Consider the following 14,243-nt stretch of genomic DNA (forward strand, 5'->3'; position numbering starts at 1 on the left):
GGTTGTCCAAGTATGCGCACTTCGCGCCGTTGCCGCCACATTTCAATGCCCTGCGGGTGGCGACCCTCTTCATTGAAACGGTGGTAAAACACCATGGGTTTCCGAAAACCTTGGTATCGGATAGGGATTCAGTGTTCTTGAATGATGTGTGGGAAGAGATGATGCGTTTGAGTGGTACTAAGCTCCATTTCACAACAGCGTATCATCCTCAGTCGGATGGTCAAACAGAGGTCAGAAATCGTGGTCTGGAGCAATATTTACGCGCATTCGTGGCGGATAAGCCGAACAAATGGGTCAATTTCTTGCCGTGGGCAGAATTATCGTTGAATTGCTTCTTCCATGAGGGGCTCGGCACGTCGCCATTCAAGGCCTTGTATGGGCGAGAACCGCCCCCGTTGGTGGCGGCGGAACCATCGCACTTCACCCCTACTGACGTAGCCTCCTTGATTCGGCAAAGGAGCGAGATGATTGTGTGGCTCCGTGCGAACCTGGAGCGGGCACAACAGCGGATGCGGGCGGCGGCGAATAAGCATCGAAGGCATATGGAGTTTGCGGTGGGTGATCGGGTTTTGCTGAAGCTACAGCAGTATCGACAATATTCGGTCGCAAAGCCTCTATCTTCTAAGTTGGCACGCAGGTTCTTCGGACCGTATGAGATTCTGGAGCGCATTGGCCAGGTTGCTTACCGTCTGCGTTTGCCGGAGGGCAGTCGAGTACATGACGTGTTCCACGTTAGTTTGCTTCGGCCATTTGTGGACGGGGTTCTTCGGGGGGTGGTGAATTTACCCCCCTTGTTCGCTCGCGGTCGCCCGGTGGCGAGGCCCCTGAAATGGGTAGGGAGCCGCACAGTTTGGCGGGACGGAGCAGCAGTGGAGGAGGCTTTGATTCAGTGGGATGATGATGAGGGAGAGAATCCAACGTGGGAGCCAATGGGGGTCGTTCGTCGACGGTTTCCAGGCCTCAGCCTTGAGGCCAAGGCTGATCTTATCGGGGGGGGAGTTGATACGTTGAATCCCCACAGCTCGTCCGAGTCAGACGACGGCACCCCAAGGGAGGGCGAGGCAGAGGATATACATGCCCCGTCAATAACGTCTGAGACAAGGGAAACGGCGAGGCCATCGCCGAGAGAGAGGAGGGAGCAGAGGAAGTCAGCGAGAAGAACCAAGCCACCCTTAAGGTTCGGGGAATACGTTTCCAGATAGGGCGCGAGGAGTTGGCGCGTAGAGTAGGCTGAGTTTTTGCTTATCTTTAATTCTGTTATTTTTTTTATTGTTTTGATTGAGCTATTGGGTCGAGCAATTTATAAGCTCCGGGCCGGGTTTTCTTTGTTGGTTCTTTCCCGGCCCGTAAGTCGAACCAGCCCTAGGGTCCTTAGATTATAAATAGGCGTGAAATTAATAAATGGGTATGAAAATTTTCGCCTACTTCTTCTTGCTTCTTTCGTTCTTTTCTTCTCCAAAACTGGTGGTCGACGGGATTTCGCCTCCCGGGACTCCATATCTTGTCTCGGCGTCACGTTAGGGAGTTTTTCCTTAACACATGCTCATTGAAATGTGGGAAAACTCTCCTAATAATTTACTTTTGAGTTTTCTTTTCGACTTTCGAGTATTAATCTCAGTTGCAATAGCATCCATATAGACCCATTCGATCACGTAGTTCCAAATTTAGACATAAGTCTTAACGTATGACTCTCAACATTCCCAAATCAAGAAACTATTGTGATAAAGTTAAAAAATAGATTCAACAATTTAAGGGGAAAAAAATAATTTATGCTTTCCATCAGCTTACGAGCTACTGCTCCCTCCGTCTCACAAGAATATACACTCTTTCTTTTTTAGTACGTCTCATAAGAATACGCACTTTCTGAAAATTCTTTTCTCTCTATTGAGACAGAATCCATTTTCCACTAACAATACTTTAATTACTTTTTCTCTCTATATCTCTTACTTATCAATTTTGCATTAAAATCTATTTTGAACCCAAATGCATATATTCTTTGGGGACGGAGGAATCATTAATTTAGCAAAAAAATTAGTAAAAAATAAAGATAAAAATTTGCAGAATAAACGAAGCAAATGAAACAAAGTATAAATGAGAGTGTCAAGAAAGAAAGACAAGAGAGTAGTCTGACAAAGGAGAACAAGAACGACAAATAAAAATTTCATCCAAAAAGTAAAATAAGCCCAGTCGAGTAAGGTCTCACTCGACTGAATCCCCTGTAATTGAGTCGTATTCTTTAAAGTCAACCCACCATGTAAATCATTTTTCATACAACAAAAATTAGCACATATCTCAAAACAATAAGGTGAGAACCACAAAATATACATTGAAAATAACGATAAGGTGAGAACCACAAAATATAGACACTCAAAATAAGCAAATGAATAACATAACATCATATCATAACAAATGATCCAAACACCATTTCTGCATATGATAGGAAACTATACGCTTCATTTCAAGCAAATATCATTCTGTATCATTTAAAATTGATCTCCACCAATTCTACTATTCATCGGGTGCCAGCGATTTTATCTCGCGCGCACCCACAAGTAGATGTCCATTAAAATTCTAATACTTCTCCCACGTCTATTTTAGGCCGAATTTATTACAAAAAAAAAGGAAATTACTCTTCGTGCATGGCAGTTGCTTGACCTTCAAAGGAAGCAATAAAATACTGGAAATTTTTATTTTAACGTTGTACGGTTGAGGAAATGTGGATTCATGGCTCTCATCAAAATGGCATCTTACTGCAATATCAGCTGCTGAATTACGTATGGAAGAATACCGCCATTGTTGAAGTACGCGAGCTCAACCTAAAACACACACAGTTCATGTATGAAAATAGCAAAAATTTTAATCTATAGAGCATCATAAAGTGTTGATTTTCGAAGGAAATGTACCTCGGTGTCAAAACGGACAGTGCATGTAAACTGCTTTCCATTGTCTGTACGGACAGTTATGTCTTGGCCAGGGCGGATGTCAGATATTTTGCTGGGAAGCTCAATGGTGTAGCGTTCCTGACCCGTCAAGCCTAGTGTCTCGGCATCCTCACCAGCCTTGAAGCATAGAGGAACAATTCCCATTCCTACAAGATTACTGCGATGGATCCTTTCAAAGGATTTGGCAATCACTGCTTTAACTCCCTGTTGAATGATTAAATAGCCAGATTAAGTTTGGATTTTCTTGTTTTGTGATAGTGCAATGGGTTAGTTAAAGCAATGACTAGCGGACTTACCAACAACATAGGGCCCTTCGCGGCCCAATCTCTGGAGCTTCCGCTACCATACTCTGCTCCGGCCAAGATAATTGTGTCCTGCCCTGCAGTCTTGTATTTCTGGAAGATTCGTTTAGGTTAATAGTTAATACGAGTACATTTTGGTGAAAAAGTATATGTTTGTGATGTGGAATGAATTCAGAGGTAAGTCCGAGGAGATCTACCATTGCAGCATCAAATACGGAAAGTTTCTCTCCAGTTGGAATGTGGACTGTCTTCGGGCCAACTTCCCCTTTCAACAACTTGTTGACGAGGCGGATGTTTGCAAAAGTTCCTCTTGCCATGATTTCATCATTACCACGTCGACTGCCATAGGAATTAAAGTCCTTGCGATCAACTCCACGTTCCATGAGATATTTGGCAGCGGGACTGTCCTTGTTGATGTTTCCAGCCGGTGAGATGTGATCTGTTGTAATACTGTCGCCAAAGTTCAGCAAGCAGTAGGCATCTTTTACTGAGTGTGGGCCAGGAGGATCCATGGTCATATTTTTGAAGTACGGTGGTTCGTGAATGTAAGTCGAAGTAGGATCCCATGAGTACAGCTTGTCATTCGGTACCATCAACTGATTCCACATGGGGTTACCCTTAGTGATGGCCTCGTATGTGCTCCTGAACATTTCGGGTAAAACGCTCGATTGAACCGCCTAAAAGATGCTTTCAAAGTCAGTGGGTTTGTCATTCTTAAATCATGCCGTTTAATATTATGCATACCTCAGCTACTTCCTGAGTTGATGGCCAGATATCCCTAAAGTATACTTCTCTTCCGTTCTTGCCCACACCAATTGGCTCTTTCTCGAAATCAATATCAACCTGTCGAAGGAAGCAAACATGTGATATTCATTCAGCCTTCGAGGATTAACATATTTTCAGCAAATTCAGACGTGCCCAACTCAAATTTCAAACTATGGCACTCGTTATAAATGGAACACACGCACAAAATAGGGTATTTCTCTTGTTCATGACACTAACAGTGTGTGTGCTTCACTTAAGCTTTGGTGATTGTATAGAATTGTAATAAGACTCAATCACTAACCGTGCCAGCAAGGGCATACGCGACAACTAGAGGAGGTGAGGCAAGATAGTTTGCTCTTGTCAAGGGATGGACACGACCTTCGAAGTTACGATTACCAGAAAGTACTGCAGCTGCAACAATGTCTGAAGAACAGAGCGAAAACTGAATTAATAGAGAACAAAATTCACAAGAATGCAACAAAGCATTGACACACTAGAGTATAGCTTCAATGGTCATATTTCTTGAGATATATATAGACAAAGCTGCACAATTACCATTTTCTGAAATTGCAGCACCAACGGATTCATCCAAGTCACCAGAATTGCCAATGCATGTTGTACAACCATACCCGACAATATTGAAGCCTTGGTGATTCAAGTATTCCTGCAGCCCACTGCATCATTGAAAGAACACACTTTCAGTTGTCTGCGGCAAACTATTGCACATAAAACTGAAGTCACAATTGATACCTCTTGTCTAGATACTTCTTAACAACTCCAGAGCCTGGAGCAAGGCTTGTTTTCACCCATGGTTTTACCTGATAAATTATACAGATTAGCTGTGCATGAAAACAGTATTTCAATTTGAAACCTCAGCTGCATTAATGATAAAACAGCAGACCTGCAGGCCAAAATCGTACGCTTTTTTCGCTACGAGGCCAGCCCCAAGCATAACACTGGGGTTAGATGTGTTTGTGCAACTTGTGATTGCAGCAATCACAACACTGCCGTGCCTAAGCTCTGCCGGCTGTCCCTGGAATGAAAACTGCGCCACTTTTTCCTGTGCTTCCTTGGGAACAGCAAATCCCTACGTTGCAGTTACACAATGATTTAGTATAATTCCAGGTAAGGAAGTTCATGACATGACACTTTTCTTGAATTCTTTCAAAATAAAAAAATAAGAGTACCACAAGTCCCTACTACATTCACATCCCGTAACACTAATCAAATAATATAGGGCCTTTTGACTGTTATGTCCTCACCTTGAATCCAACCTTGCTATCAAGGCAAGAGTGCCAGTCAGACTTCATTTCTTTCAATGTCACGCGATCATGAGGCCTATCAAATAAGTAAAAGAATTGGTATCATAAACACATTCAACTAATAAAGAAAAAAGGAAGCGCAGAATTCTTGGTAAAAACCTTTTTGGTCCTGAAATACATGGTTCAACATCTGACAGGTCTAGTTGCAAGTTAGATGAGTACACTCGTTCTTGTTGAGGCTGGAATTTAGAGAGAATGAAGATAGAATATTCAGAGAAGCCTAAGAATTATTCTCAAAAAACGCTATATCACAAGCAGCATAAAGTCCAACCTCATTGTAGTCAACGAACATATTGTTTGCGCGTAAATAAGCTTCAATCATTGCCACCTAAATATTGATACATTGATGGTTATATGATTAGTGAACATACAGAGTACAATGGGATAAGATCATTGTCATTATAATTTAGCAAATGCAGTAAAATGTGCTTACAGTCTCTTCAGTTCTGCCGGTTAATTTTAAGTATTGCAAGGTAACACGATCTACAGGGAAGAACCCCATAGTTGCACCATACTCTGGGGACATGTTTGCAATAGTTGCTCTGTCAGCCAGCGAAATTTCACCCACGCCAGCACCTGACCAAAACAAGACATGCTTAATTAGGCGATCTAATAAAGACAAAGTGTGTGAAATGTCGAGATTGAGTATTATTACCATGAAATTCAACAAACTTTCCAACAACACCATGTTTCCTCAGCATTTGTGTCACTGTTAAAACCAAGTCAGTAGCAGTGACACCATCCCGTAACTTCCCCGATAACTTGAATCCAACCACTCCAGGCAACACCATGCTCATTGGCTGTCAGGTAATAGCACAAGTTAGATGGTGCAAAAGCATCTTGATTTTGGAGCCATCAAAGGTAAATGAACATTGAATCTACTTCTCCAGCAATTACAGAAAAATGCATGAGATAATAGGCATAAATATACAATTAAGTGGAAGTGAATCAAGAAAACCTAGTTATTTCCAGCAAATTGTTCGTACTTTATGATCAGTAAACCAGAAAGATATTGAACACAGACAGCAGAGTTGACTCAAAAATAAAAGACTTCCAGTTAGAGTTCATGCCTGTCCAAGCATAGCTGCCTCCGCTTCAATACCTCCAACTCCCCATCCGGCAACTCCAAGCCCATCGATCATGGTTGTATGAGAGTCAGTCCCAACAACACTGTCTGGGTAGAGTACTCCATCGGTATTGAAGACAACACGTCCAAGATATTCAAGATTGACCTAAAACCATTGTATGGCTTGTAACTCATTATATAACATCAACATGGATTATAAGTCACAAAGTGATGGAGAAACTATAACTTTCAAATCAAATCTGAACAATGAAAATTGTAATTTTACAGAATATAACCATACCAGAACATGTGAATCAGAACAAAATCATGCACAGATTTAAAACCACTGATTTGGGCTATACCTGGTGCACAATACCCGATCCTGGTGGAACAACAAGCATATTTTGGAAAGCATTAGAACCCCACTTAAGAAATGCAAATCTTTCCCTGTTTCTTTGGAACTCAAGCTCCATGTTTGCTTGAACGGCATTTTCAGACCTAGCAACATCGACTTGAACTGAATGATCAATGACTAGATCTACTGGAACCTGCAGTACCATCAAACATTGAAATTAATAATCTAGAAACATTATGTTGAACCATGCTTTTCATCTTCCACAAGGATATCTTATTAGTATCATATCATTGCTTGGCAAGCCCTTAAGATGATAATCTATTCAAATTGATTCGACAAGTTGAATTGATAATATATCATTGATTTCATCAAACTTGCATTTAGCTTTCTCTCTGATAGGAAAATAGCTTGAATAAAGCTTATGGGTATAGCTCTGAAAGAAATTGAAGCACAAAAAAAAACTAGGTGGAGCAGAGAGTTCAAAACGTTCCACCAATTCATTTTTATCCTAGATGGAAAAGTATTGCAATTTGCAACTTGATATGTCAAATTTCCTAATTCCTCAATTCATAGTTCATGAAATAAGGGAAGGGAGTTCACACATTCCTGCAATTCACTTTTATCCTAGGTGGAAAAGTATTGCAACTTGATACGTCAATTTCTAACTCCTCAAGTTGATACGTTCAAGAAATAAGCACAAAATATGGAACATACCAATGGATTGATTTTGTCAGAATCACTGCCAAGCCTGTTCATAGCATCACGCATACAAGCAAGGTCGACGACAGCAGGTACACCAGTAAAATCCTGCCAATAGTGAGATATTTCCACATGAAATCAGCTGAGCTGTTATAATGAAGGTACACAGTAGATGTAGTTCAACCAAGACCAGTACCTGCAGAAGTACACGAGCAGGCTTGAAAGGAATCTCTACTAGCTTTGGAGAAGTTTTTTCCCAGTCAATGATTTTCTCAACATCTTCCTTAGTTACTTGGAAGCCATCACAATTACGTATCGCTGACTCGAGAAGAATTCTGATAGAGTACGGTAGTTTATCTGTAATTACATAGCAGGCACACAAAATCCTCATTATAAAGTTCTACTATATGACAAGAACTTTGACAGCAGATAACGTTGACAGCTACATTTGATTAAAAATGTAACATCAACTGTCAGATAGGTTATTTAAAAGTTCAATCGAGATGAGCTTATGCAGTGAAGATGGTAAGTTTTAAAAATCATGTAAAGTAAAAGAGCAAGCTTGTCCCAGGAAAATTGGAAAATATCGATAGTAAGAGAGCTTACCTATCCTTGGATCATTTAGTGCTGGCAGGCTGTAAAACTTGCCAAATTCGCCACCACCAGGCTTTGGCAGACTAGTGAAAATTCCCTTGAAAGCATTCTCAGAAGCTGAAACCACATTACCAGGAGTAAGCTTACTTAGGACAAGCATATAAACTATGTTTCAGAAAAAATACTTAATTATAAAATCATATCACTACATGAAACATTGTACCATTAAAACGAATAATTTACAGACAAGCCAGGGAATAAAAGTCAATTTTTTTAATATACTGAATACTGATACAGATATACTATTAGCATGATGTATATTAATTCATTTTATATAATATTCTAGCTCAACTGTGTTCAATCCGATGCTGAAAATGACAGAACATAACAAAACAGACAAAAATATTTCTTCAAAATAAAGAGTGTAGCCACATTCAATATACATTTCCGACTAAATGCAAAGTGATAAAGACAGGATGTGAGTCAACTTCAGTGAGGTCAAACCAAAGCTAAATTTAAGCTCACTCATTTCCAATCCAAAATTTTACTATTGTTGTAATCAAACAATTAATTAGCAATTGAACCTAATTAGGAAGAAATCACATTTAAAATAAGTAAATCTAATCCACCTCACGCCTAAACAAAAAAAGCAAAATCCAACATTTCAAAACAGATACAACTCCAACTGATCAAACATAGGAGTACGATTTAACATCTACTAAACAAATCAAAATTGCACGATCAAGCAAACACTCACACCTCCATTTCCAACAGCAAACAACATAAAAAATCTCAACAAAAAAAAAACAAAAAACGGCAATAGCACCCACCCATTGTAGCGATCTTCCGATGCAACAGACTATCAGAAGCCGAGGAAGCGATCCTGATCTGGCTAGTAGGCGAATTCCACCCAGCGCCGTGGCTCCACCGAGCCGCCGCAGACAAAAAGCTCAGAGATCGGAGATTCTGCTGCCCTACGGAGTGAGAGCCAGCACCAGCACCACCAACACTGGGACGCGAAGGCGCAGCTGGTTTCCTAGAGAGAGAGGAGAGAGTCCTTCGGGTAGAGGAGTGAGAAGCCCTCTTTAGGAGAGCGGAGGTGCCACTGGTTATATACATGACGCCGAAATCGCAATTGAAAAGAGCGTGTGCCTGTCACATCCAAACAGAAACAAAAATCGGCGCAGAGATAAGGAGATGTATGGGGATGAGAGAGGGGAATCGAAGTGCGTGCCTGCGGATGAAGATGGTGATTATATATGTATAAATATATGTGAAAATGATTAGAAGAAATCAGAGGAATTTGGGGAGGAAGATGACGACTTTGATTTTTTCTTCGCTTTTTATATCCTTTTTTGTGGCCAAATTGGACACGGCACATTCGGCAAAGGCCACCAACGCTTTCTGTGGTCACTTGTCTATTTTTTTCATCTAATTTTCAATTAAACAATAAACTCTAATTAAATTTGTTTCCAAAATAAATCATTAAATTAAAATAATGAGAAAATTGCCAGAATTTTAATAACATTTTCCAACAATTCTATCGTATTTACAAATTCTGAAGTATCATGTGTCTTAATTTTATTTGGTATATTAAACGAGTTTATGTAGCCAAACATTTTGTCACATATATTTTCTGTCTACTAACTAGATAAGTATAATTTCTCCAAATATAAAATTATAAAATTATTTATAAGCGGTTAAAATTATAGTCATGTAATCTTATTTTCCCAACAAATTTATTCTAAAAAACTTACTCCACTTTATTTTTCGATATAAATGTGAAGTAGGATGCATTTCAAGGTAAATTATAAATACTCCTATAAATTTGTAGTACTTTGTATTTTCACTAACTTGGGCATTACGAAAGTCATCATAAATGTGAAGTAAACATATTATTTAGACTTAAAATTCAAATTGAAATCTTTTTGATTTGTGTGTATTTCTTAAATAGGAAACTTTCATATCCTTATATTTCTATTTTTTGTGCAGAACAATTGAAAATATGTGACCACATACTGAAAATGATATTTCATTATCATGTCTCAAATCTACATTTGTACTCGACAATTTGAAATAGGTAACCTAGCTACAACAATTAAATTCAGTTAAAGGTTGCTTTTTTTATTTAAAAGTAGCACTATAATCTATTTTTGGAGATGTCGACAAATTGAAATAGGTAATCTAACTGTAAGAATTAAATTCAGTTAAAAGAATGGTTTTAATTTAAAAAGTATCTATTATTCTTATGTTTATAACTCATGACCAACTTAGGCAATTGGATAATTATACAATGCAAGTGAGGAAAATGACAAGGTTTTTATTTATGATTTAAAAATCCATCCCAATTAAAATTCAGTCAACCCATAATTATAATTTTATTATGGAATATTGGTCTGTAAAACCATAAATTTTGCCTAAAAATTTGGTATTTCCCACGAACTTTAAAATTGGTTTATAATATCACAAACTTTGTATTTTGTTTGGTATTTCTCAAACTAACTCAAATAAGATATTTTCATCAAAATCTTATTTTACGTGGGCAGCCGTGATGCATTTTATGATATTTTAAACCATTTTTTTAAGTTTATAACAAATAGGATAAAAAAAATCACATTGAAAATCACGCTGATTTAATTGTGTCAAGTATGATAAAAAAATCCTCGTTAATCAAATACAGTGATTAAACATGTTTTGGTAAATATAAAGAAACTTTAAACAAAGAAACTTCGCAACTTTAATTTTTAATTAAATGGCCACGATATATCGTTTATTCTCTAGTTATCGTTCGTTACTAAATTGACTCTCTTTCAGTTGAATAGTAGACCTTTTGAATATGCGAAACGTCAATAATATTCATGTAGTAGGTTTTCAATGATTGATAAGTTACTCGATTCATTTAATTGGCTTTCTTGAGATATAAATATGTTTAATGATTCACATACTTTTTTTAATACCTAAATATTTATTTCACAATTTGATGAATCAAAACGGCCAATTTTAAAAGCTTGACATCATTTTAAACTCAACCAATTGAATTTAAATTCAATTATACTTATTTAAAGCCATATCCACAAATATTTTGGTTCAACCAAAGGTGGAAAGGCCCACACCAACACACTTTCAAGGGACAACATAAAGTCTTAACAAAATATTTCAATCAAAACAAGCTTTTATTTATGAAGCACAACAAAGTAGTACAATGGAGAATATCACACTCTAAACAAGCACAATACACTTACCATCTTACCAGTTCATGCTCACAACATTAGGATAGGGATTTAGAAAATCCGTGGCGATCAATTCGACAAGAAACGGCCCATCCATGAGTTGAAACGCGACCAAGCCTGCTCGACCGCTGCCTCATCCTTGTCGTGCAACCCCATCTTCTTCCTTCTCTCTGCCCCTTCAGGCGAACAGTTCATGAAAGCATGCCCGATTCCGGGATAAAAGTAAACCTCATGGGGGATTCCTGATGCCTTCAGCTTCTCTTCCAAATCTTTACCAGTCTGGAGAAAATGTCTCACATTCAACAAACAAACGTTCGATATTCAAATAAACGTTTGCACAAATAACGTGTTTCTCACAATGATAGGCCGATAACTCTACACCATGTTCTTGTCACAAGAAAAGACCAAAATGACCCTTGATGTAATCAGACCGAAAAAATGCAGCGAAAAGTGAAAAAGTCTTTCTAGCGATAATAAGTTACAAATTGTCTAAGGGCTAATGGTGCGAATAAAACTCATCGGGGAACGCACATGCGAAATCATTAATGTCCAGGGACTAAATTTGCAGTTCGCTCTTTAGATAAATCACTTTAAATCCTACACAATACCAGCCTTATAAAAAATGTTGCGAACTTTGAGAAATATTATGTAAATCGAACTATAAGCTTCGTATAAAAAATGTCTAGTGCCAATGAGTAGCAAGCCACGTCGAGATTCCAGGTCCGGAAAATGGATGCTATACATTTTTTATACTACAAATTTGATAGATAGTTTGGGATTCAAATATTATTTCACAAGAAGTTCGGAAGCTCAACTTGAAGATCCTGAATCAAATTTCGAGTGCACAATAAAAACATATCAAGAAGTGATACCTTTATATCTGAGAACCCGATAAAACCATCAAGTTCACCAAAGTGAGCCTGCACTGGAGCTTTAGCATTGGCAGGATCTGCAAGCTGAGGTGAAGGCACTCCGTAGAAAGATACCACGGCATCAACTCCTGGTACCAAAACAGAACTTGCAATAGCAAGAGCACCGCCCATGCAGTACCCAGTTACACCAACCTAATTCGAGAAATCTCATTAGCATAGTATACCAGTCAGAATAAAGCCATCTCCATATACAAAATCACGAGGAAATTCTCATTAATTAGATTGAGCTTGTGTTAATTGCAAGCTATGTCGCTTCAAAAGTCCCGAGATGAAGTTTATGACACGACATTACTGTCAAATATCGAAGGTTTTATAACTTATATCCTAAAACCAATCGGATCTGATGTAAACATATGCAACTGAGCTAATACCGGCATTCAAATTAGGAGCTACGCTGTACATTGCACACTCCTTTCAACTCGATAACCACAAACAAATACTGGTGATCGACATAAGCAACGAGTTCAACACTAAAAACAAGATATCAACTACGAACACCCCACAAACTAGTAGACACTGAAAAAATAGGAAATTCAGCAGTTAACCTTCTTAGAGCCATTTTCCTTGAGCCAATTGACTGAGGCCTCGATATCCTTCACAGCGCCTTGCCAATCGAGACCCTCCATCAAATGCTGAGCTTCTGCGACCTCCAAACCGACCTTCCCTCTGTACAAACTACATTACACGAAAAAAAAGACTTCAATACTCAACACCTCAAAAAACAGAAGGCACTAGCAAAACCGAGAAATTCAAGCTAGATTAACACGGGAATCGACTGTGTCTTACTCCGGAATCAATGCCTTGTAGCCTGACCCCAACTGAGAGATTTTTTGGGCGTGATTCTTGACCTCAAAATCAACACCCCACCATTCTTGAAGCACAACAATCCCAGGAGCATTGTCTTTCCCAATCACGTAGGCATCAAATGTCTATTAAATTCATTTAACCGGACATGATTAGACCCCAAAAATAAAAACAAAATCATAAAATGGAAACAGGGAAATCGAGGAAAGTGCAGTCAACAAATGTTATCAATTTCACATACAACTTTGCAATCTAGCTCAAAAGCAATTACTGAAAAATAAGAAATAAATTGGGCCCTCGGATGAAGAACTCATCAAAATCCGAACTTTCTCGAGTCAAATTGAGATGAAATGCGATTAAGACAAAACCCAGAAAAGTTGGAATGAACAAGCTCAGAACTCAGACGTAAACGCAAATGAGACGCGGGCTTACCCCGTTGTCCCTCTGAATCTGGACTTTCTTGAATGGTGAAGAGGCCATTGCACGAACCTGAGAGAGATGACTGGAGAGAATTGCAAGGTAGAAGGTGGAAGGAGTGGACTTTATTGATAATCCCTGTCAAGATTTCTTAAATTCAATCTCTAAAACTAGTTTGGGCTTTCTTAAATTCAACCTCTATAATACTACGAGATTTTAGTAGATCTATTTTTATAATATGAGAAAAAAAAATTGAAAAGAAATTTTAAATCAGATGAAGTATTTGTTAATTGTCATTTTCTCTTATTAAGTTGATAATTGTCTAATTTTATTTTATTATGAAATTAGTATTTTTTTTTACTTGGGATGAGAAAAAGGTTGGATTAAAATCTTAAATTTTTTGTTATAGGATATGATAGGAGATTATACCGACTATAACAACGTCAATTAAGTGATTAAAATGTGATATATTTCGTTGAATAATTTTCGCTAAAAATGTACAATTTTTATCGTTACTACTTACTACTACAATTATCGCTAACCCTATAATCACAAAAGAGAAGTAGGAGCAGAATCTGTGGAGCCCACAACTTTTTAATATTCTCCATCCCATTAAATATTAAACATTTGCTTTTGTCACGAGATGTTATGCAGTGTTGTTTTTTAAGTTAATAAAAAAAATAAATTAAGAGAAATGAAGATATAGAGATAATATTTTTTCTATTTTACGAAATGTTTCATTTTTAACGAGGCAATTTCATTTTTGATAGAACCGAATGATTAAAAATATATGCGACTAAGACAGAAGAGCAAAG

General features: G+C 38.1%; 2 protein-coding genes across 3 annotated transcripts; both read right to left on the minus strand.

Moving 5' to 3' along the window:
- Positions 1-2,373: 2,373 nt before the first annotated feature.
- LOC121743720 (aconitate hydratase, cytoplasmic-like) lies at positions 2,374-9,397 on the minus strand. 2 transcript variants are annotated; one of them, XM_042137067.1, is made up of 21 exons: positions 9,280-9,397; positions 8,876-9,197; positions 8,058-8,162; positions 7,648-7,808; positions 7,467-7,559; positions 6,760-6,945; positions 6,402-6,563; positions 5,987-6,131; positions 5,765-5,907; positions 5,603-5,659; positions 5,431-5,510; positions 5,272-5,347; positions 4,911-5,096; positions 4,760-4,827; positions 4,565-4,683; positions 4,311-4,432; positions 3,989-4,087; positions 3,442-3,921; positions 3,239-3,337; positions 2,904-3,146; positions 2,374-2,816 (listed from the first exon to the last, which is right to left on the minus strand). In XM_042137067.1, the coding sequence occupies exons 2-21, from the start codon at positions 9,162-9,164 to the stop codon at positions 2,748-2,750; spliced, it is 2,982 nt and encodes a 993-aa protein (XP_041993001.1). In that variant the 5' UTR covers positions 9,165-9,197; positions 9,280-9,397; the 3' UTR covers positions 2,374-2,747. The 2 variants fall into 2 exon arrangements, with proteins under 2 accessions (XP_041993001.1, XP_041993000.1); XM_042137066.1 differs by having other exon boundaries at positions 8,876-9,364.
- A 1,802-nt stretch (positions 9,398-11,199) lies between these two features.
- Positions 11,200-13,627, minus strand: LOC121743722 (protein usf-like). Its single transcript, XM_042137068.1, has 5 exons — positions 13,444-13,627; positions 12,994-13,136; positions 12,753-12,882; positions 12,148-12,339; positions 11,200-11,554 (listed from the first exon to the last, which is right to left on the minus strand). Exons 1-5 carry the CDS (start codon positions 13,489-13,491, stop codon positions 11,345-11,347), a joined length of 723 nt encoding a protein of 240 aa, XP_041993002.1. The 5' UTR covers positions 13,492-13,627; the 3' UTR covers positions 11,200-11,344.
- Positions 13,628-14,243: the final 616 nt, after the last annotated feature.

Source organism: Salvia splendens, chromosome 8, assembly GCF_004379255.2.
Source record: "Salvia splendens isolate huo1 chromosome 8, SspV2, whole genome shotgun sequence".
NCBI lineage: Eukaryota > Viridiplantae > Streptophyta > Magnoliopsida > Lamiales > Lamiaceae > Salvia > Salvia splendens.

Bases quoted from the DNA above. Each gene is read 5' to 3' on its own strand.
- LOC121743720 (XM_042137067.1), bottom strand. From the start codon at position 9,164: ATGTATATAACCAGTGGCACCTCCGCTCTCCTAAAGAGGGCTTCTCAC. The intron at 4,828-4,910 runs GTCTGCTGTTTT...ATAATTTATCAG, and splicing joins CGTACGATTTTGGCCTGCAG to GTAAAACCATGGGTGAAAAC. The intron at 3,922-3,988 runs GTATGCATAATA...AGCATCTTTTAG, and splicing joins CAACTCAGGAAGTAGCTGAG to GCGGTTCAATCGAGCGTTTT.
- LOC121743722 (XM_042137068.1), bottom strand. From the start codon at position 13,491: ATGGCCTCTTCACCATTCAAGAAAGTCCAGATTCAGAGGGACAACGGG. The intron at 12,883-12,993 runs GTAAGACACAGT...CGTGTAATGTAG, and splicing joins TACAAGGCATTGATTCCGGA to TTTGTACAGAGGGAAGGTCG. The intron at 12,340-12,752 runs GTTAACTGCTGA...TTCTCGAATTAG, and splicing joins AGGAAAATGGCTCTAAGAAG to GTTGGTGTAACTGGGTACTG.